At 32.7% G+C, this 22,793-nt stretch overlaps 3 protein-coding genes across 3 annotated transcripts; 2 read left to right on the top strand and 1 right to left on the bottom strand.

Annotated features, from left to right (window-relative positions):
• The first annotated feature begins 1,913 nt into the window (after positions 1 to 1,913).
• LOC100810609 (adenine phosphoribosyltransferase 2-like) lies at positions 1,914 to 6,893 on the top strand. The gene is made up of 7 exons (NM_001255402.3): positions 1,914 to 2,263; positions 2,515 to 2,625; positions 3,399 to 3,491; positions 4,738 to 4,887; positions 5,038 to 5,096; positions 5,382 to 5,454; positions 6,539 to 6,893. Exons 1-7 carry the CDS (start codon positions 2,173 to 2,175, stop codon positions 6,541 to 6,543), a joined length of 582 nt encoding a protein of 193 aa, NP_001242331.2. The 5' UTR covers positions 1,914 to 2,172; the 3' UTR covers positions 6,544 to 6,893.
• A 3,134-nt stretch (positions 6,894 to 10,027) lies between these two features.
• Positions 10,028 to 18,975, bottom strand: LOC100789039 (PX domain-containing protein EREL1). Its single transcript, XM_003527740.5, has 10 exons — positions 18,441 to 18,975; positions 16,220 to 16,330; positions 15,272 to 15,370; positions 14,141 to 14,227; positions 12,960 to 13,068; positions 12,027 to 12,835; positions 11,645 to 11,809; positions 11,312 to 11,554; positions 10,653 to 10,871; positions 10,028 to 10,505 (listed from the first exon to the last, which is right to left on the bottom strand). Exons 1-10 carry the CDS (start codon positions 18,528 to 18,530, stop codon positions 10,272 to 10,274), a joined length of 2,166 nt encoding a protein of 721 aa, XP_003527788.1. The 5' UTR covers positions 18,531 to 18,975; the 3' UTR covers positions 10,028 to 10,271.
• Positions 18,976 to 21,308: 2,333 nt separating this feature from the next.
• LOC113001937 (acanthoscurrin-2-like) lies at positions 21,309 to 22,358 on the top strand. Its single transcript, XM_026128839.2, has one exon. The coding sequence runs from the start codon at positions 21,941 to 21,943 to the stop codon at positions 22,325 to 22,327; it is 387 nt and encodes a 128-aa protein (XP_025984624.1). The 5' UTR covers positions 21,309 to 21,940; the 3' UTR covers positions 22,328 to 22,358.
• Positions 22,359 to 22,793: the final 435 nt, after the last annotated feature.

Below are 22,793 nucleotides of genomic sequence, written 5' to 3'. Positions count from 1 at the left end.
GATTCAGATTCATAGAATAATTTTCCACCAAAAAAAAAGATTCATAGAATAATTAAGGAAAATAATGTTTCAACATCCTAAATTCCTAAAATTAAGTGTTTACATTCATAACAAGAGAGAGATAGAAAAAAAAATGAAACAGGTGATGAAAGTTGAAACTATGAAAGCGATTAGATCATGTGAAAGAAAAAGGAAAGAAAAAAAGTGGAAATAAAAAAATCATAATTAAATTAATAATGTAATGTTCGAAATTAGTATGAAATGTTTTTTTTAAATAAATTTTTTGGTCTTTATGGGAATGTTTTAGGGGTGTGATTAGAATTTCAAATGACTATTTTAGCATAAAAAATATTTGTAGATTTTAAAGATTATGTAAAAATATTATAATTTATCAAATTTTCTTACAAAATTTTTACGATAGTTTGGAATTTAATGAATTTATATCATAAAAATTAAAAATATTTAAAATAATTTTATAGATTTATAAATTTTGAAAGGATTCTATGAATTTTTTAAAATGTATTAAAAAATACAAGAGTTAGTAATATTTATAATAAGAAATGATAAAGTTTAAATAAAAAAGTAAAACCAATAAATTTTTTTAATATTTTAATAGTTATATCGATTCTAGCTTTATATTCTTCTATACTAAATTTTCTCGTAATAACATGTTATTCTCACTTTTAAATTTGAACAATGAAATTAAAATTATACGTTAGTTTTTTGATTTTTTTTAATTACTATAATTATTTATTGATAAATCTAATAACATATTTAAATGAAGTACAATAATAAACATATATTAGAAGAGAGTAATAAGGATAAAAAATTGATAGAAGGTTTACTATGAAGATAACAAAATAAAAGGTAACAATGATGAAAATATTGCATTGAGCAAGTGATAGGTATGATAAGTATAAAAAAAACATAATTGATCTTAGCCCATAAGACAAACATTAATTTATTTTTAAAAACAAAGGAAAAAGTGCAATAAGGAGGAGTATATTTAGGAGAAATATATATGACATACTCATCTTCAAGAATATTAAAGAGAGAAAAGGTATGTGTGATGAGAGAAAAAAAGTCTGGTAACCAATAGAAAAAAGTATGACAAAATTTTAAGGATTTAAGTAAGATTGTTTGATAGATATTTTATACTAAAATGTCTAATGAAATCCATCGATTTTTTTTAAAAATAATTAATCAAAATTTGTATATTTTTAAATACCAAAAAACTTTTTATAAATTATAAAAAAAATCATAATTGAGTACCACCGAATTTTATTGTCTTATTTAAAAAATCTTAATTGCATATTGTATGATTTATTTATATTATTTAAAAATTTTGATTGAATACCACATGATTTTTTTTTATAAAGAAAGTCTTTTAAAATCATTTGAAATCATAATCCAACACCACAAGACTTATTTTTAGCCATTTTTTTGTTTGTTCTTTAAACATTTTTATTCTAGTTATTATGTTTTAATAATAATATTAACCGATTATATAATCAACAATGTTGATAATCCATTGATTTGCCTTGCCATGAGTATTTTTTTTAATTACTATAATTAGGACTTTTGACTTTCTATTACTACCTAGAGTGTCATACAAGTTCTTTTAGTCAATTTTAGATCCAAAGTTTAATTATATTTAAAGTTATTCATCTCTTCTAAAAAAACATATTCCGTAGAGATTTAATCAAATTTTTTTTACAAATTCAATATTTGTTATCAACTAAAATAAAAAGATGGGATAGACTTGTCACTAGTATGAGAGTACACTTACATATAGTATTTTTTTTAAAAAAAATATTTATATATATCTAATTAACACTATTGACATTAAAGAAATAAAATAATAATAAAAAAACTCTATAAATAGGGACCAAGGTTATTTAAAGAGAGCGTGTGAGGTAGAGTGGGGGAAAATCGCGTGGTGAGAAGAGTTACGTTAGAATGTGCTGGGTTGGGGGTGACGCTGGACATAAATAAGCTCAAACAAAATGCCACACTTTGTTAACTTGAACAAAGCTCAGACCCAAACCTTTCTTTTGCTCTTCATCCATTCCACACCAAAAAGTAACAGTTTCAGTTTCGGAGGGAAACACAACACAAAAAGCCCCCTCCCCCCAAAGCAAATCACCTTTTTTTCTTTCAGTTATTCAAAAAATGTTCGCCGAAGAGAATGGACTCAAGGGAGACCCTAGACTCCAAGCCATTTCCCAAGCCATCAGAGTCGTCCCTCACTTCCCCATACATGGTTTGGTTTCTCTCCCACTCTTTTTTATTTTTTTATTATTACAACAATACAAAGCTTTCTTCATTTGCTGTCTCTGCTCCCTCCTCCTCTTCCTGTTTTCATTTTTTTTATAAAAAAATTAGAACTTTTTTTTTTGTTGCAGTTTCTTTTTTACTGAACAGATCTGCAACCGTTTATTTAGTTTTATTTTATTTTATAAAGAGTGTGTTTTGATGGATTAATAAACTAATGGGGGGTGATGAAATTCGCAGGAATAATGTTTCAAGACATAACGACATTGTTGTTGGATCACAAGGCGTTTAAAGACACTGTCGACATTTTTGTCGATCGTTACAGAGACACGCACATTTCCGTTGTTGCCGGTACCGTACCGTACTCTACCATCACCTTCTCTTCCCTACTGTCCGCTACTACCCTTTTTTTTCTTCTTTATAAAAAAAAAACATTTTTTTTCTGTACCATCTTTGTTCTTGTTTTGAGAACTGTTTTTTTTTTCACTGGGTCTTTATATTGGCATCAAGGTTTCCTTTTTCCTTCGCAGAAAGAGATCCTTGCTTGTTCTTGTTCCTTAGTTGTCTCTGTTAATTCATGTTTATTATATATATGTTTTTCATTTCTTAAATCTTTAAATATTTTATGGGTTTTATTTTTGGTCTTCTTTGGAGTAAGTTTTGCTTCCCTTCTTGCTTGTCTTTAGGCAATTTCTTTTCCGGGTTTTTCTACATTTTTTATGATAAAAAAATGTTTCAGACTCAGTTTTCCCTTTTTTCTATCCGCGTTTTCTGTTATTTTATTTTATTCTTGTTTCGATTTTCACGGCAATAAGTTTTTTTTATTTGGGGGTGGGGTGGTGGACTTGAGAGTTAGGTTGTGGGTAGGTACCATTTGTAACATTCAAAGTATTTTCTTAGTCTCTGATTCTGATATTATTGACTGATAAAAAATGATGGACCTTAATTAAGGCCACATGCACGTCTTGTAATGATAGCCTCTTGTAGAAAACAAACATGGTGGTCATTTTAAACAATGACCCATCAACTAATGAGGGCTTAATAGATTTAATGGGGCTATTGCTGTTGATGTTGCCTTTGGTTGATTTTTGTGTTTATTATTAATGTAATTGGATTACATGTAGGAATTGAGGCTAGGGGGTTCATGTTTGGTCCCTCAATTGCGTTGGGCATTGGTGCAAAGTTTGTTCCTTTACGCAAACCACGGAAGCTGCCAGGTATTTTTGTGTTTTTGTTGAATGTTGATTCTAGAGATTGTGTCCAAACTTGGTCAATGTTGAAACTTGACACAGTTGATCAATGTTGAAACTTGGAAGTACCAAACTATGACTAGTATGTTTGTATTTACGTTACATTTACGTTGAACGTAAAAGCTCGAATTTACTCCAGTCACGTTTACAGCTTTGAAATGTGAGAAATTGCTTGGGAAAGTGTGAAACGAGGAACGTAACATGTCCCTAAACACACACTAAAACAACAGAATGTGGAGATCACTTTCTGAGTTTCTGTGGTATGGAAAGACCTTGTCCTACTTTGGTTGTTCACTGCTTAATTTGTTGAAGTGTTAGTAGTGGGAGTTACATTGCTTGATTTGCATTGAGAAATCTTGTCAAAGTCTGTACTATTTGGTGCATCAAGATTTCTAATTCAGTCATGGCTGCATTCAATTTATGAAAACTGGGTTAAAACAAAGGCTTACTTCTACCCTATGTATGCTGATCGATATTGCATGAATTACAGTTGCATGAGGTGGGGATAAATGTGTCTTGTTCAGCATCTTTCTTCCATATTTATTTTTAACCTACTAATTAGCAGAGGCCCAAATTGGATAAAGAGTATGCTTTATAGTAGGAATTTTACAACAATTCATCTTGAGGTGCTTGTTCAAAATTAGAATTTTTCATTTTCAACTACTTTTAAGTACTAAATTTTAAAGCACATGCATCTAACTAAAGTTATTTGGGATCATTAGTTATTGTCTTGGTGTGTTTAAATTGCCTAGTAAATGCAAACAACATGAAATGGGAGTTGAAAATCAGTTATCAGAACGAGGTAATAATTATTGTCATGGTGTGTTTAAATTGCCTTGTAAATGCACACTGAATGAGTAGTGAAAGCCTAACTTCAAACCTATAAGATTCTCATTTTTGTAACAATTTCATAATTCATATTGGTTCCTCCAAATTAAATTAACTTTATACTCATCTCTTTGGTGTGAATGAAATCAAATCAAACTTAGTTATAAATCAGGCTTCAATCCAAGTCCCCGTCCCCTTACACTTGCTGGCACACTTGTAAATATGCTTAATCACACCCTAAATGGCTTTTAGCTGGAGAAAGAAAACCTTACTTTTAATTTCAAATGAATTTTTTTTATTATATAGTTTTGGACCTTTACTTCAGCCTTTTGTTGGGCCCTCCACATTTTTGCCTAAATTAACCCTGACGTGGTTTTATGTTTAGGTGAAGTAATTTCAGAAAAATATGCTCTAGAATATGGAACTGATTGCTTGGAGTTGCATGTTGGTGCTGTCCAGCCCGGTGAACGGGCCATAATCATTGATGACTTGGTGGCCACAGGTGGAACAATGTCAGCAGGAGTAAAACTTCTAGGTGATTTTTTTTCAGCCTCTTTTTGGGGTGGGGGAGGGTGTTACTTTTTGTCTATATATTCTTTCCTTCTTTTATTTCACTTGTGATTGTTCAATGAATGTGGTCCCAACTTTGCTATATATATGTGGTTTCTTGCAACTTGTTTTGTAGAACGTGTTGGTGCTGAAGTGGTGGAATGTGCCTGTGTCATTGGTGTGCCTGATGTCAAGGTAATAATCGCTTATTAGCTTTTGTAAGTTAGCTTGTTTTGCTACTTAGTCTCTCAGAAATTTCTATGCTGTTCAAAGTAAAATCCAAAAGTTAAAAATATTTATATAATTATTATATAAACTGGTCAGTGCTCACTCGTGATCATAAACCAATCCCAAAATTTAGATGATCTCCGATAACAATATTTATATAATAATTTTTTTCCCTTCCGTTAAATTTTTTTACTTTCTTAAAATTATGTAAATGAAATGTAAATTTTAAATTAAGCCTTCTATTAATTTCAGGGGCAGTGCAGGCGTATTGGAAAGCCACTTTATGTTCTTGTTGAGCCGCGTAAAGCAGATAAATGTTACCCAGGTACGCCAATCCAACACTAATTCCTTAAATGGGGATTCTTTCTGATAAATACACTTGTAAAAATGGTTTCGTTTGGGCTAATAACTCTATATTCGTTTTGCTTCGTGGTCTCACCATATTGTAAACATATTTCAAACATCTTTAGCTTTTTCTTAACGACTTTAGACTCTTGCTGGCACCTTTTATAGTAATGTCATAAAGTGGCTCAACAGTTAGCCAGTGAGCCCTCTAAAATGAGATTACACTTTTAGGGTTAAGCATGAAGTTACAATTATTTTTTTGAAATAAAACAAATGAGATTATAATAAAAGATATATTTATAACAAATTATAAATTGATTAAAATTCAATACTTTTTTTTGTTTATTTTTTATAAAAAAATAATCACTTTTTTCCCTTAAAATAATTGTTACTAGACACGCACCATGTATTCTAAAAAAAAAGACACGCACCATGTATTCTTAAAAAAAAACATGCACCAGTGATTTTCCAATGGGTTAAATATGTTTTCAGTTTTTTTTTTACTTAATGTTTTCAGTCTCTTCAAACAGAACAATATTTATTTTTAGTTCTTAAAAAAAAAAAAACTATATTTTAGTCTTTTATTTATGAAATTATGTTAGTTGTGATCTTTGTTCTTCACAAAAAAAGTCTCATTTTGTTCACTTGTGATTATGAAATAAAGATCTCGGGACACATTTTCATAAATATAAATATGGGATCAAAAGGAGACAATTTACTTTCAAGAGACTAAAAAGGAACATTGTCCTATTTGTGAGGACTAGAAACAAATTTAACTAGTTTTCAGTCATGTGGTATAACCCTACACTATTTTTTGAAATGTACCTCTCAGCCTAAAATAAAAAGGACATCTTCATAGGCTTCCCGTGGTTGGTTCTGTCCCTTGATTAGCCCAGGGGCCAATATGGGTGCCGCAACATGGTTGCTTTTACCACATGGAAAAGAAAAAGTCCTATAGGCTATAGAAATCTAATTTCTTTTTTCTAACACTAGTTTTCCACTTTTGTGGCATTATCCTTCTGTGTGCATGGAATTCTCTAAAAGTGATGCACATATTCATGCAGATTGACATACTAAAGGACGCTGGGTGTGAGAAACACAGGCCATAATGTGATCCTTAAGTTTTAGGCTGATGGAGTCGTGTTCATGGCAATTGTCAAATATCATCCTGGGAAATGTTCATCCTGTTTCATATCTTTATCTTCTTTGTACATGTTAGCCATCATGTTATGTGGCCAGCAGTTTAGAACAATAACAATCATTAAAGAAGGGATGGATTTTATGGCATTTTATAAAATGTCAATTTAAAGGTCACATTTCTTCAATTATGTATGGAATATTCGTAGATAGGGAAATTATTTTATTCCATTTAAATATAAAAAAGAAAAAGAATTATTTTTGCAAATTATAAAAAAAGATACATTAATTGTTTTATTGAAAAAAACTAATTCTATACTTGGAATAACGTGATTAATTTAATTATGGTTTTATTAATTCAGTTATTTAGTAAGAAATTTTTTCAATATAGTTAAAGTAAGAATAAGGGTGTGTTTGGATTTCCAGTAGGAGGGTCTAAAAATATGTCTGAGAAAAATAAATTTGGTTCTATTTAAAACTAACCTTAATTTTATTTTCTATAAAATGTTTGGAGCAAATAGAAGAAAGATCCTTTTTTTTTTCAATGAACAATTTATTAAATTTATCGATTGAATTGAAATGGTTAATGAAACCAAATTGAACTCATCTTAAAAAATTACGACCTAATTAAATCATTTTTTAGAAAAGCATAAGACTTAATTGAGCATATTTGTTTAGAATTTCATTTAAACTTAAAATATTGGTGTAATACACGGAAACATTGTTTGAGTTAATCAAATGTTTCAATATATTGGTGTCTAATTTTAGTTAATTTTATAAAATTACTATTATTAACTATTCATTTAATAATTTATAAATATATTTTTCTGATCATTTAAAGATTTGAAAATAAACGCAAAATCTATAGTTACATGTGTAGGCCTCTTTGAATACAAAGTCAAAATTCAACATTCTAAGAAACCAAAAAGACTAAATGGCTAATTCAACTAATCTATCGGTATAATTAAAGTTTCAACATACTTTTAATATGTAAATGCTATCGTATGGTAGAAACGAGTTTCAAAAAGACTAAATGGCTAATTCAACTAATCTATCTGTACATTAAAGTTCCAGCATATTTTTTATATGTGAATGTTTTTCTGTGAGCGAGAAGAAATTCCAACAAGGAACGAACGTCTTATACCAGCATGAGATGAAATATATGAGCAATACAATAAAATTTGCCTTTGAGCTTGATAGGTATTTTACAATCACAAATAACTCTTTTTTTACTTCCATTTAATCATCTTACTTGTATCTTGTGTATTAGTATCACATTAAATAGCCTAGTGAGGTTAAATGGTGTTTTTTTATCCTACACACTTTCAAACTTAAATGAGAATACCATTTAGACCAACCACTTTACTATTTATCCATCCTTTTAAGGGCTTTTACCTCTTTAATCTGAATTCTATGGTAATAAGCCAATTTTGTTCACTATTTGATTTTTGGTCCCTTCATATTATAACTTTAAAAAATAATTCCCCCGTTTCTTTTTGATATATTGATGTGATTAAAATTTTACTTTCTTATTTTTAATATGTCTTATTCATATCTTTTGTTTTCTCTTCTCTATTTTTGATATTTATAAGTCTATTTAAATCACAACTATGTATGACTAAAGTATCGATAGGGGTGCAGGAGCCTACGACCAGACCTACATAAAGTTTGGCTTCAAAAAAGTCTTATAAGCCTGATAGGCCGGCCTATATATATATATATATATATATATATATATATTTATATTATTTTTTGGATACTAATATATACTTATATTATTTTTTGGGTACAATTAATTTTTTTTAAAACTATCAGACTTTAATTACACATTACTGCTCCATAATTTCTATTTCTATAATCAAGTAAGACTTTAATTACAATTTAGGTGTGAGTCATGTGCCCCTTTATATTCCTCATTATTTTTATTGGCTTTCCTTGATATTAAATATTTAATGTGAAGAAGACTTTTAAAAAGGTCAAACCGAGCCAAAATACAAGTCTTTGATAGGTCATAGGTCAGACTCTGGCCTCAAAAATCCATCGTAAGCTAGACTCAGGCCTTTCAAAGCCTGACCTGACCTATTCTTACCCCTAAATATCGGGAAGATTGAGAAAATTAGTTGGTAACTAAAAATTAAAAGTTTTTAAGTTATCTTATTAAATTATAAGTGTTTAGTAAAATTATTTGTTAAAGTAATTATAAAATGTAAAATAACATAATGATATATTTAAAAAAGATAATAAAAAATTTAAATAAATATTTTAAGAATAAAAATGAATAAAATATAAAAAGTTAGAAACTAACATTTCAAAAATAAATATGCTTTAAATAATATTTTAAAAAACACTAGAAATAACTATAAAAAATTATTTACCAATCAATCAAACAAATTTTTTAATTATTAAAAAAATTAAAATAACTTGCTAAACATAATTATGTTTCACTCGTAGCTTTCCGGGTATCATTTCTAGCATTCTAATACTGTATCCAGTTTTTACTATCATCGCACATGTGCAACACTTCAAAGCACATGTTAATTCTTAAATTTAATAAAAAGAAATAACGCTATAAATTTTTAAAAGCCAGATTATAAAATTTATAACTACAAAAATTTAATTCATTTTGTTTTAATTTATAAGAAGTTGAATAAAAATATAATCTAATAAAACTATACGAATCTACTAACACCTCTTTTTGCTGAAACAAATAGTTTTCAACTAACTATGACGTATATGCATGGTTCGAGAGAGATGAAACATAATAGTTTCTTGGACAAAATTTAAGGATCCTTATATTGATGCTGTGATAATTTCCTTGTCGGCCCTTCCAGAATAAAAAAAATGATAATTTCCTTGAGTATTTCAAAACTGAAATTAGGCTTGGCAATGGCATGGATTTTTTCTTTGCAACTCCATTCTGGACAAATAAACCTAAAGTCATAACACGAATTCCCTCTGCAAAAATATATTAAAACTTGCACCTACCCATTATGTACTGATAATTATTTTAAATAAATACAATAACCAATCATAATCATAAAATGAATCACATCTCATTAACTAGTTCGTAATAAGTGTTGAAACCATAAAGACAAGGTAAGGTTTTCAAAATTCATCATAAACTAAACATGCTAAATTAACTGTTTTATAACTATAAAGCCAAAAAAAAAAAAAAAAATCTATTTCCGTAATAACAACAGCATTTTACTCCTGCTTTGTCTAAAAAATATATCAAGCAACATAGTATATTATTACTATGACAAGTATGAAGTTCATTTAGAAATGAGGTTGTAAGACAAGATCACGGTTGACCCCAACACCACCACACTGCCAGTGCTTCTCCGTGACCACAGCTATAGAATGTGTTTTATAAATAAAAAATAGAGACGAAAAAAACAAAGCAAGAGCAGACATAATTTTACCTTTGATATGTTCCGGCTTTTCATTATTTTATGTTCAGAAAAAAATGTGGTGCAAGGCTCGTATGTGTGTAAAGTAAAAACTCGTAGTACAAGTTGAAATACATTAGGGGAGCTACGGCACTCAGTATATTAACTCACCTATTGGAAACGGCAAATGATCATCCACCGGGATAAGAAACAGTGGGCTCTTGGTCAAAAGCCGAAGAACAATATATATATTAGCACTTAACATATATTTCTAAATACTTGTTAGAGTCTCCACCGAAGGGGAATCATCACTTGCTGTCATATCCAATTTGAGAGCCTGCCTTGTGACGCGGTTTGTCTGTTTTCTCAATCTAACATTATCGATGAACAAATCTGCTATGATCTTTCTCACTTCATCATCACAGATTACACCATCTTTTATGTCATTGGTGGTTTTATCTACATTGGAAGCCGCACTTCCGTAGTCCTTCTCTAAGTTTTCTACCTGATCAAATTTAAATAAATTCTTTATCTTAAAATGAATAGGAAGGTTCGCTGGATTCTCTAAATGCATTGCATTAAAAAAGTAGTCACAACTCAACTCTACAACTGATAAGAACATAATAGAAAGACAAAGAGATAAAATTTGTACCTCTGCTAGTAGGATGTCCATTTGGTCATCAGATGTCGTTAACTGATTAAAAGCATCAGTTGATGATGATGAATTCACGATTGTCCTATCTTCGTATTCATAAGGAAGACTGACATTGCATTCTTGAAGCTGGTTGAAAAGAACCCTGCATTTCTCCAGCAGTTTTCTCCGAGCAGCTTCTGCCTGTTCCCTCTTCTCTCTTTCATGCAGAAGTAGTTTCTAAATACACGAGAAATGCAAGCATAGCATCATCATATGTCTTACATTCTGGGCTTTTAAGTCCATATATCAAACGAGGAATATTATGGAGAGCAGTGAGGAAGGAATTGCTATTAGAAAATTTAAGCTTTCAAGATGAAGTCCTGCTCATTACATTACATTTAACTTCCCACTGAAGAGATAGAGACAGAAAAACTTGGGAAGGGAAAACAAATAAATGCATAGCATAAGAAAAAAATAAATAAGAAAGGAGACTCTAGCGCATTATATGAAAGCAAAAATAGTCAAATGATGAATGTGAGTTTCATATATATATGTTAAGAGTCCTACTAATTAGAATAAGACAAGAAAATTGACAAAGCTATTTTTCCAAGGAAAATATATGAACTGTCGAGGAAGAACCTCCTGCAAAATATGATGTGTGCAGACTTATAACCTACCTCAGTTTCACTGTGTTCCTTTATTGACTCACTAAGTTCTTTCTTTAACTTTGTTTGGGAATTACGGAGAGATTTGACCTCTTTAACGAGAACTTTAACATCTGCTTTGGATTTTGCTTCTAGCTCTCCATACTGTTTTGACAAAATTTCCAGCTGCTCCTTAGTAGCATCTAAATTCTCATACAGTACATCATTCTGCTGAACAATTGATTCCTTAGTCAAATCCTGATAAGAATTTCTCCCCTGGATATCATGTCATGAGCCATTATTAAAATCAACAGGTACTAAAAAGAAAAGTTTAATATATGTAAAATAAATGCAAAAATGTCATACCGATTCAGACTTTAATTTCATCTCCATTTCCAATGATTTTCTTCTAAGTTCCTCCATATCCCACTGCATTTGGGTAAACCTTTCTCTCTCAATTAGAATAGCCTGCTGCAAGTTCTCCTTATTTTTCTGTTTGGTAGTTTCAAGTTCTACTTCCAAATCCTTGAGCTGAACAGATCCAATCAGTTATGGACACATAATTAATATCTATATAAAAAAATTGAGATAATATGCCTGTTATAGAACCATAAATTCCATAGATATCCACAGATTATAGATATATTTATTTTTCAACTTGAGTAGTCTCTCGTCAATCTCAGATACAGGTAAACTAAAAAATATAATATAAAATAATTTACAACGAAATGCATGCCCAGTCATGTACCTTTGTTGCGAGAAAATCCTTTGCAGCTATTTCTTGATTTAATCTAACTATAAGGTCCTCCATATCAGTTTTTGCAGTGCCTAGCCTTCGCTGCATGGTTGAAAGAATCCTGTTCAATTTATTGCGTTGATCTAGTGGAAGGACTAATTGAGTATCACCAGTAGACTTCGACTTTGTGTGGCCCATAATATCTGTCTCTCTTGAAACCAAAGCAGATCCAGGAAGGTCATGAGAGCCATCACCAGATGAACTTGGAATCCCAAAATTAGACATGTCACTACCTCGTATTGAGCTTCCATCGCTTTCAACACTCTCATTTGAAAGCTTACGAACATGACCAAACACCTTAGCATGCCCAGGCTCAGAGAAAAGCTCCATGTTATTATTAGCTAAAAGTGAAGAATCATATAAATTACCATTATTTTTGTCCTTTTCTGCAACATAGTTCACATATCTGGCATTTGCTTTATGCCTAGGAAGGCCTTCCAATTGCTCTAGAATAGTCTGACCCATAAACAAACCTTCGTCAATATTTGTTATGCCATATTTCACAAGCTTTTCTATTGGATTCGTCATATCTTCATCTAATGTTAAATCATCTGTGCCAACTTCAGAATTATCGTCCCGTCCAATTCTTGGTGTTCCTAGGTCAGATGGCTCATATGCAGTATCACTACCATAATCTGAGGCAACAGAGGAACTGCCAGCAACTAATGATAAGCTCGACTGGAGAGGTGATTGCACAGAATAAACTGTGTTGCTGGAATCTGGGTCTGTTTCAGAATTCTGCTGGTTTGCATCTTGGAATGCTAGGAAGTGATTAAATGAGGTATAAAATATCAAAATTTGGGAAAGCTAACAATCAATTAGCATAAAACAGACCAAACTGACATTGAGGAAACTAAATACAAGTTGCAAAAGATAATCACATACAAGATCTAGCAGCTGCTTCTAGTTCGAGAAATGACGCCACTGCAGTACATCTTGATATATCAATGTCAGACAATAGTTTGGCGATCCACTCCTCCAAAGAGCACCTTCTCTGTAGCAAAAGTATGTGTTAAAATTTACAGCTCTTGCATTCACAATTGTTCACAACTGCACAGATAGCTCAATCTAACAGGGATGTGAAATTTGTAAGTAATAAAATTAGACGGAGTCACCTGTCCAGTTGTCCAGAGTAGTATATAGATAACAGCTATTGAAAGATATTCAGTTACAGTTAGGTAACCCAACAACCTATGGATGAATATTAAGAAACCTGCTACACATATTTCAAGAAAAATCACTAAATAATCTATAATCTCTTTACCTCTACGTAAATAAAGAGAATATGGAGGTAATTTTCATCTACATTTTTTATGTCCCAAAAATTCTACGAGTATCCTTTTCAATCCGGAAACAGCCTCTTTGCATATGCAAGGGTAAGGCTGCGTACAATATCCCTTCCCCATACCTTCGCATAGCGAAGAGCCTCTGGGCGATGGGGTACGAAGTTTTTTTTTTTTATCCTTTTCCAATTCAAATAATTGTTCAACAACCAATTAAAAATACAAGGCTGTTTAGATATAAATTGGCTCTGTATAAGTTCTTTAGCATTATTTGAACTGAAATTCATGCTGAAAACTTGACCTAGTTGCAGTCACATACAAAATTGGCACTTATTCTTGCTGTTTTAGGTAAAAGAGAAAAGATGGCAATTGGGAAGTTAGAGATGGATTCAATGAAAGGATTCGGTGAAAAAAAATAAGGAGCTCTAGCAGAAATCCAAAAGAACATAATGTTACCATCTTTTTGGGTAAATACACTGATGGGCTCATTTTTACAAAACAATGGTAGGTATTGAGGAGTATTTGGAAGTTGGATTGTAGGCCTGTTGTTTAACACAAATCTAAAAGGGGAACGGTTAGACATAGATTGTGTGGATATGATGACCAATAGTAACCAAATACATACCTTACCTAAATTTCTAGGTGCTAGTAATATACAGTTGCTAAGCATCTAGGCCAAGTATGTTCTTATAAAATAAGGAAATTCAAGCATGGTGCACTATGCAGATCCATAATGCCATAGATGAAACAATTGGTACTGTAGTAAGTTAAGACATTTCTGACCTCTTCTAACAAAGCTCGGCTTTTCAACCGCAAGAGTCCCTTGGGTGGCGCTGGAGGGATATTTTTCCTGGGAAACTCCTTTTTAATCTACAAAGACAGCATGTGGAAAAAGTCTAAAATCAGAGTAACCTAAACAAGCATAGACACAGATGCAAATTATTTATCTATATATCATACACGCACAAGTGCCCACATAGCCCAGGTAACATACTTCTTAAAACATTTATAACCCACTGATTCTATTCTAATCTAATAACTGAAATTATACTCTCTTGAAGAATTGATAAATACTTGAAAGAATTTCCAGTTTCCTGAAGAAGACCCCTTATCCATATCTACCATCAGTGCAAAACAGGGTTGGCTTCTCTCATGTGGTTGTGAGACCACCACATTGCTGTCTATTATTAATTGAAAGGCATAATATTTTGAAAACTCCCCATTCATGTCTGATTTTGACATGAAAATTTAATGCTTATTTTCTTTAGATCTTGTAATGTTTAAAATTTAGAACTTTGCTATCAGTTTTGTAATGGATAAGTTTCTTGTTTTCAAACTTCCATACTATACCTTATACTCTTTCTTCTTCGGATAGAATATACTACTCTTGAATCTTGATATTGTTAAGCTTTCAATTTGCATTCCTATAATGTCTAAGTAAATTAGAAAGCGAGCCATTTCAGATTTGATAAAGGATGTTTCATCATTAACTTAACAAGGTAAAACAGCTACAATGTTTACCAAAACAAATAAGGGTCATTTGTCCTTTACTAGTTTTAAAGGATGAAGAAAACCAGTGGACTCTTTCACCACTGTTGATGTATTTTCCCACTCGTTTTTACTGCATGGAGACCCCTCCTTGAGAATGTATCAGATAAGTTACAATATTTCTTCCTTAAATATCTTGCCTATCCCTTATTACTGTCACACTATTATAAATTGAATGGTTTTATGGATGAAAATAAATCAATGGCTAAAATTGGAGTAAGTGTTAAACACTAAAATGGGTATCGACCAATACATGTGTAGAGAGATGATAATGCTTAAATGAGAACTCAGTTGTCAGTATCAGGGTTGAAGTACAAGTACATGAAATTAAAAAAATCAAGATGCAGTTAAAAAGGATAAACTTACATCAGCAAACAACTTTAGAAAATCATTGAACCTTCTTAAGACTCCATGGACCTTTGTAATTCCTTCCGGTGACTGTACACCAACTTGAACCCTGTAGAACTGTCCCTTAATGATGTTAAAAATGAACACTCACAGAGAAGCTATTATTCCACAACAAAATATAAATGAATGAAATGTTGAAATCTGTAAACAATTAATTCCTAAGTCACCTCATTTTATCTTTTCAATGAGACATCTTGCTTATTCACTGGCATATGTCCTGGTTTGAGTTTACAATACATTTTAAAATTTAAACACTCGCATCCCAACTTAATAAAGAAGAAAGGAAGTCAGGGATGCAGTATATAATCATAATTCATAACAACAAATGCTGTAGACATTAGTTGCATGTGAGACTCTGAAAATAATGGTGGCAACATTAGACAATTCTAAATATTGGCAAAGAGAGACAGTAATGCAAGGATGGCATTGATGCTAGAAAGTTGTGGTTGATATGAATAAAGTCATTTACCACTGGATACTTCAAGTAGTTAGACTATGCACAAAAAGTACAAAGAATAAAAATACACTATAGTTGCATCTTTCAAATTCAGTGATACAGTGCCATGTAAACTATATTAAATTATAAAGGAAACTCCCACAATGGTCAAACATTATATTAGGTGATAATTTTTGAATTAATGTGAATTAACTCCTTCAACATTTATACATTTCTCTCATTGCTTCTCTGAAAAGATGGGATGAATTTCTGCACTATTCTCCTCACCCTTGTAAATTTATAATCTCAATTTACAAATCACGCAAATTTAAACAAAACTTTTAAACTTATATGATAATTTCCACTTGCTTCAAACTGAGTATAATACTTCTAATCCAAACTAGAAAAGTGGTACAAAGTTACTCCTAAATCTGACCATGAACAAAAATTGGGATATCAATAAACTTTACCACTATAGGATCTGAATTCCTTGATTTTGGAACAAAGGCCCAAGAAGGTATTGTGACACAATAACTCCAACCAGTACGATGATTGTGTGGCCACACTGTATCTCGCCCATTCTGTACAATAGGGACTTCAGAATTAGAAGAAAGTCATATACAAAATAATAATTATATTAATAATAATTGCACAAAGGAAACCATTATTTTATGCATAAAAGTAACAAAAATATGAGCTATCAAATAATACCTGAAAATGGAAAATGGAGGAAATATTAGCTTAGGATACCAGAAAATATTCTTGAAATATGGTTGTACTAGCGAATTAAGATTGAAGAGAATTCTTGACAAAATTACAAGCCAGAAAAAAACTGTGAGAAAGAGCCACCATTTATTTAGATTTTTAAACAACTGAATATGCATCGTCCTTGTGAGATAAAGAACATACAAATGTATAACAAAATTTTCTCTATGCACCTCTAATTCACTTGAAGAATAATGTCAAAGGTTCTCAGGAAGTTTTCATCTTTGAAAATACTCCATAATTTGCATTTAATGCTAATAAACTATGTAAACCATTATCCAAGGGAAGATTTACCCTCTCTTTAGCTAATTAAGAAACTTCATGTTAGATTTCATCTTAAACCAATTGGCATTAAGTGAAATTGTCCAAAAGGTGTATAAATTGCATCCCAGTAATTGAGACAGGCAATGTGGGGCTTTCTTACAATAACCCCCATAGATGGCTGCCGGACTAAGGGATACACAAAGGAAACTACGAAAACCATAGAGATCCCCTTCACAAACCACAAAAGCAATGGAAATGGGCTATAGGCTTGATACTCTCTTAGATTTCATCTTGAAATCAATTGACATTAAGTTACACAATAGGAATGTCAACCTCACTCCATTAATTAAGGCAAGGATGTGAGACTTTCCAACACTCCCCTCCATAGATGCTTGCCGGACTAGGCGATACACAAAGGAAACTACAGAAATGGTAGAGATCACCTCCACAAACCAGAAAAGTAACAGAAATAAGAATATCAACCACACTCCACTAAGGCAGGGATGTGGGACTTTCCGACACTCCCCTCCATAAATGTCTACCGAACTACGCGATACACGAAGGAAACTATGGAAATGATTGAGATCCCCTCCACAAACCACAAAAGCAATAGAAATGGGCTACAGACTTTGATACCCTCTCAGATTTCAACGCCTGCCAAACCAGGTGATACATGAAGGAAACAACGAACAAAGTAAAGATCCCCTCCACAAATCACAGAAAGAACTATAGGCTTTGAAATCATGTTAGATTTTATTATAAAACCAATTAATATCAAGTGAAATTTCACAACAGGTATATATAAACTGCACCCTAGTAACTGAAGCAGACGATGTGGGACTTTCCATGGAAGGAAACTACAAAAAACGGTGTATAAATCCCTCCACATATGCATACTGAACCAAGCGATATATAAAGGAAACTGTGGAAACAATAGAGATTTCCTCCACAAACCATAGAGGCAATGAAAATGAGTTATATAGGCTTTGATATCATGCTAGATTTCATCTTAAAACCACAATAGGCATATAAACCGCATCCCAAGAAGTGAGGCAAGCATATGAGACATTCCAGCTGTCCAAACACGAGTTTGAGACAATTTTCCCTCCCTTTTCTAAGAAATTATTGTATCGTCCAAGACCGACCACCACGTGTCCATAGTCCTGGCCAATCTCTGTGTGACATGTATCGATTTTTTCAGTTTACGAGAAAGAGCTGATAAAACTCAGCCACGTTCCACGTGGAAATTAAGCGGATCATTGACATGTGGTGGTCACGGATCATACAATAATTTCTTCCCCTTTCTTGCCAATCTTAGGAACATAGCATAAGAAACATGGCCTCCAAGTAATCAAGAAGCAATGATCTCCACAGCTTAGAGTTAAAAGTAACTATAACCTAGGTCTCCTTAGCATTTAAACACCTAAAATGACACTCTACACGCTGAATCAAAATCACACTAACGATCGCAAAACACAGTTCATATGATCACGCGCATCAATCAAATCACGACAATAGATACCTAGGGAGCAACAATTAACTCTTTGATCGTCACGTACAGTGAAAATAGTATTGACGAGGAGATTGATCGAAGAAAATGGAACCAGGTCATTCAATCGCGCGAATAAAACTACAATTACGTTAGAAGAATAAGAAACTAACCAATTTTCGAGGCGCAGGGCTCCAATCCATGCCGAGAGGCAGCGGCGAAGTCCCATCGTGCCTGTGCTTCGGAGGACTTCGTCTCTGCATCGTCGTCGTCACAGTCACAATCACAGCCTAGAATTCCCTCTCTTTCTACAATTCGAAGATCATAATATGATTATCTGAGCTCAGTGGTAGGAATCGAAACTTTGAGAGTGACAGAACCGCCGAGGACTAGGGTTTCCGCGATCGGATCGGAGAAGGTGGAATCTGTGGCGTGGTGGGTACGGCGGAGGGGCGCACGTTAAGAGTAGAAGCGGCAACGTGGCTAAGAAAAGCCGCGAGTGCAGTGCGCGTGTTTTATGTATTGTGTACACGTGTATACTCCAATGAAAAAACAATTCTCTTCTCGTGTTGTGTCCTTGTTCTTGTGCTCTATACTGTAGAGTGCACTAGTGCGTTTGCTTTGGGACTCAATTGAGGGGAAAAAAGAGAAAGTAAAAGAAAGAAAGAAACAGCCACACCTAACTATCGTCGTCTGTAAAAACAGCATCAGGGAAAGCGAAACGGAACGCTAGATAACTACTCCGTATTGGTAAATGGCCGGGCTTAGCTGGGCTGGGCTGGTACAACTGTTTCTCGCCAATTATTTAACACATTCCATTTTTTCCTTGCTGCACCTCCAAATTTCCTTATATTCCCTTATTACCCTTCTTCTCCCGAGTAAAACCCTAGCCTCCTCTCTCCCAAACCTCCTGGACAACAGTATTGCACCTCCACTGCCCCAAACACCTCCACGAATCAACCCACCATTGTCGCTGCACCCAAACAGAACCACCCAACGCCTCCACACAGCACCACCACCACCACCACCACCACACACACCGCTCCTAATTCAACGTCGCATCACACCACCATAATTATATTACGGATTGAATTACTCAATCCATAATGCCTTTTTTTATTAAGGATTAAGCAATAATGTTTACAACGATTTCAACACACGCTAAATGTTGATGTGAAAAATAACGTTCACAGCGATTCCAAACACTCGCTAAATGTATTCCCAAATTGCAGAAAGATTTCTCCTTGCAACAAATTGTTCAGATAGTCTCATCGTTATATGCAATCTTTATTAGTGTAGTGGACTAGTGGTTACACAAATCACATGCCCACAGCAGTAATAATATTCGAGATTAAAGAGCATGGTATAAAACTATAAATTACAAAACATACACGAAATCGATATTCATGTTGAGCATTCTTTCTTATAATACATGTAATATATGGTGCATCAACCAATAACAGTTGGCACTGCATGTGATTGTCGAGTCGAGGGTAATAGGAAAAAGGATTTTGTGTAGGCAAGTTATATTGATTAAAGATAATAAAAAAAAAAATCGTGTAAGAAGAGCATTGCCAAAGAAGAAAGAGTCAAATGATCAAAAGAAGAAGAACCAAAAAAACGAAGATTGTCGGATAATAAAAAAGAAAGAAGAAATACACAAAATTCAAAAAATTGAACTCTCCCAAAAAAATATCTTAATCATGTAAAAAACACACACACACGAATCAACAAAAGTTGGTATTGAAATGGAATCTTTTAACCTTTTAGCTAAGCAGGCTAACATAGCCGAAATTAGTATGGAATAAACTGTTGGGATCTAGTAATTAATTGTTAATTATTTATAACATAGTTGAAATTAATATAGGAACATAGAAATATAAAAGAATATTCAATACTTAATATTTTAATACATAACAATTGCAAGATTTTTTTTTTGAGAGGATAACAATTGCAGGATAAGGATTAATTAATAATTCATATAATATACTTTGATCTAATTACTATATATATATATACATATATTATGTTCTCACCCATTGAATTTTATTGTTGTTTTGTTATCGAATTAATATCTTTACTTTTTTTCCTCACTAATTTATAGGTTTAATTCTCAGAATTTTTATAAAATTTCTATATTATTTATTTGATTTAATTTTTTAATTTACGTTTATCCACCATTCGATATATTTCTTTGCAAGTATTTTTTTTTCATTTCTTAATGTCAAAATTATCATTTTATTTTCAATCTTTTTCTTATTTAAAAAAATTTATATGCGATATCAAAGATTTATACATGAAACAAACAAAACAAAACAAAATCAGTACAAATCTTTGAAAGCAAGGTTGATAGTTTTGTAATAAAATAATAGGAAATGAAAGCCTAAGTAAAATTTTGGTAAAAAAAAAAAAAGCGCCTAAACTTCCTCAATAGTTCCTGTATTCTGTTTTCGTTTTTATGTTGGCGATTTTGTGAAATGTCAATAAAATTGACTTGCTTTCTGTTAACTTGCTTTATTAGATTTTTTTGCCTAATATTTTTTTGTCAGCATAACAGCGCATTTTTATTACTTAATTTAAATTAATTTTGTCAAATCATCAATTAATATCTCATTTCATAATTTTTCAATTTATTTGTTGAACACTTTTAGTTAAATTTGCAAATATAATCATCTTAAAGGAAAAAAAAATGTTAGAGACACACTTTTATTTAGTGTACTTTTTATAAATCTCACATCCTATTTAATTAATCTCTTTCATGATTTTATAATTTTTGATAAGTTTTAAGTTTTAACTAATAAAAAGAAAGATTGTTAGAAAGAATGCCTTATTAACAGTCTTTCTCATCGTAAATAAATATCTCACCAATAAAGTGCACTTACTATAAACCCGTAAAGTCAATTGACAATTTTTATTTTTTTTATAAAAACGTGCTATATTATACGACTCAATCACTGGAAACCCACATGTTTATATATAATCCATTAATTGGATAGATGTTATAATAATAAAAAAAATATAAAGAACGAGATATTTGGTGGAAATTACGGCAATTATCTTGTATAAAAAAAAATCATCTTACGTAATTTCTAGTATTTTCCAAAGAAAAAAATAGAAACAAATTTTCACCACGAATATGGACATAATGATCAAATAAGACAATGTTTCATGGTACATACAAGCTAGAAGACAAAGTAAGGCAAACAAGCTTGCCCAATTCATAATTTGACGGTGCACAATACAAAATCAATACAACATTATTTAGACACGTACAGTAGCACATGAACAACCTCCCTCTATAAATAAAAAAATGAAAAACACAACAATATTAATCTATATATTGTCAAAGAAATGCTTACGTAGGCACTCAATCAATTTCATGTTAAGTGCATATCTAAACATTTCTCTGACGGCAGATCGAGACGATGAGAGATAACTCGACCTAATTTGATTAATATCTTAGGAGGGACATTGGAAACCAGGAGGAACAGTTTTTTGACAAGCACTAAGGATCACGCTGAGCGTGACAGGTACGTTCAAGTTTATTCCAAGCACATTGGCCTTAATTGCGGTGCATAGGCAAAGTGCAGCTTCCAAATCTGCCAAACCCTTAACCAATGCACAGCATTCGCTCGAAGGAGGAGTTCCAACAGTAACGTTAACAAGTCCTAAGATGTCAGCACAAACACCTAGCTTTAATGTGTCCTTGGGGCATGAAGCTTTGGGTGGCGAAGGAGGAGAAGGTGGAGGACAACCAGCCTTGGGTGTGGGTGGTGTGGGTGGTGTGGGTGTGGGTGTGGGTGTGGGTGGTGTTGGTTTTGGAGTTGGTGGTGTGGGTGGTGTGGGCTTCGGAGGAGAAGGTGGAGGACAACCAGCCTTGGGTGTGGGTGGTGTGGGTGTGGGTGTGGGTGGTGTGGGCTTTGGAGTGGGTGGTGTTGGTTTTGGAGTTGGTGGCGTGGGCTTTGGAGTGGGAGGTGTTGGTTTTGGAGTTGGTGGTGTGGGTGGTGTGGGCTTCGGAGATGGAGATGGAGTTGGAGTGGGTGGTGGGCAATTGGCATGAGTGAATGTTGAGTAAAAGAGGAGAGAAAGCACCAAAATGGTGGCAAGGAGTTTGTTGGAAGCCATAGAAAATAAGAAAATTAAGAAGTGGCAATGTGTGTAGTTTGATTGATGTTGAATGGGAAGGTGAAGAAGGGACGTAGACCTATTTAAAGACAATATGTGACGGGTGTGTTATTGAAATATGGTTGAGTGGAAGCGAGTGAAGAGTGTGATAACGCTTCCAGTTGGATCTTTTTGTATGCTTGTGAACGTGTGGGTTGTAGTATTTTGGTTCATTATGGCTGTCTTAGATGTTATCTCTCTTTAAGTCTGACCCATTGTGAGAAATTTAAAAAGTTAGGGAGGAATGTTTTTTTTGCTAGAGTAAATACTTGTATGTGGACTAGGTTTATTTTTCTTGCACACCACAGGTTCTCATTCCGCGGGAAGTGATAACATTTCCAAGGCTGGTCATGAGAAACGCC

The sequence above is a fragment of the Glycine max genome, chromosome 6 (assembly GCF_000004515.6).
Source record: "Glycine max cultivar Williams 82 chromosome 6, Glycine_max_v4.0, whole genome shotgun sequence".
Taxonomy (NCBI): Eukaryota; Viridiplantae; Streptophyta; class Magnoliopsida; order Fabales; family Fabaceae; genus Glycine; species Glycine max.
This window is presented reverse-complemented; position numbering and strand designations above follow the sequence as displayed.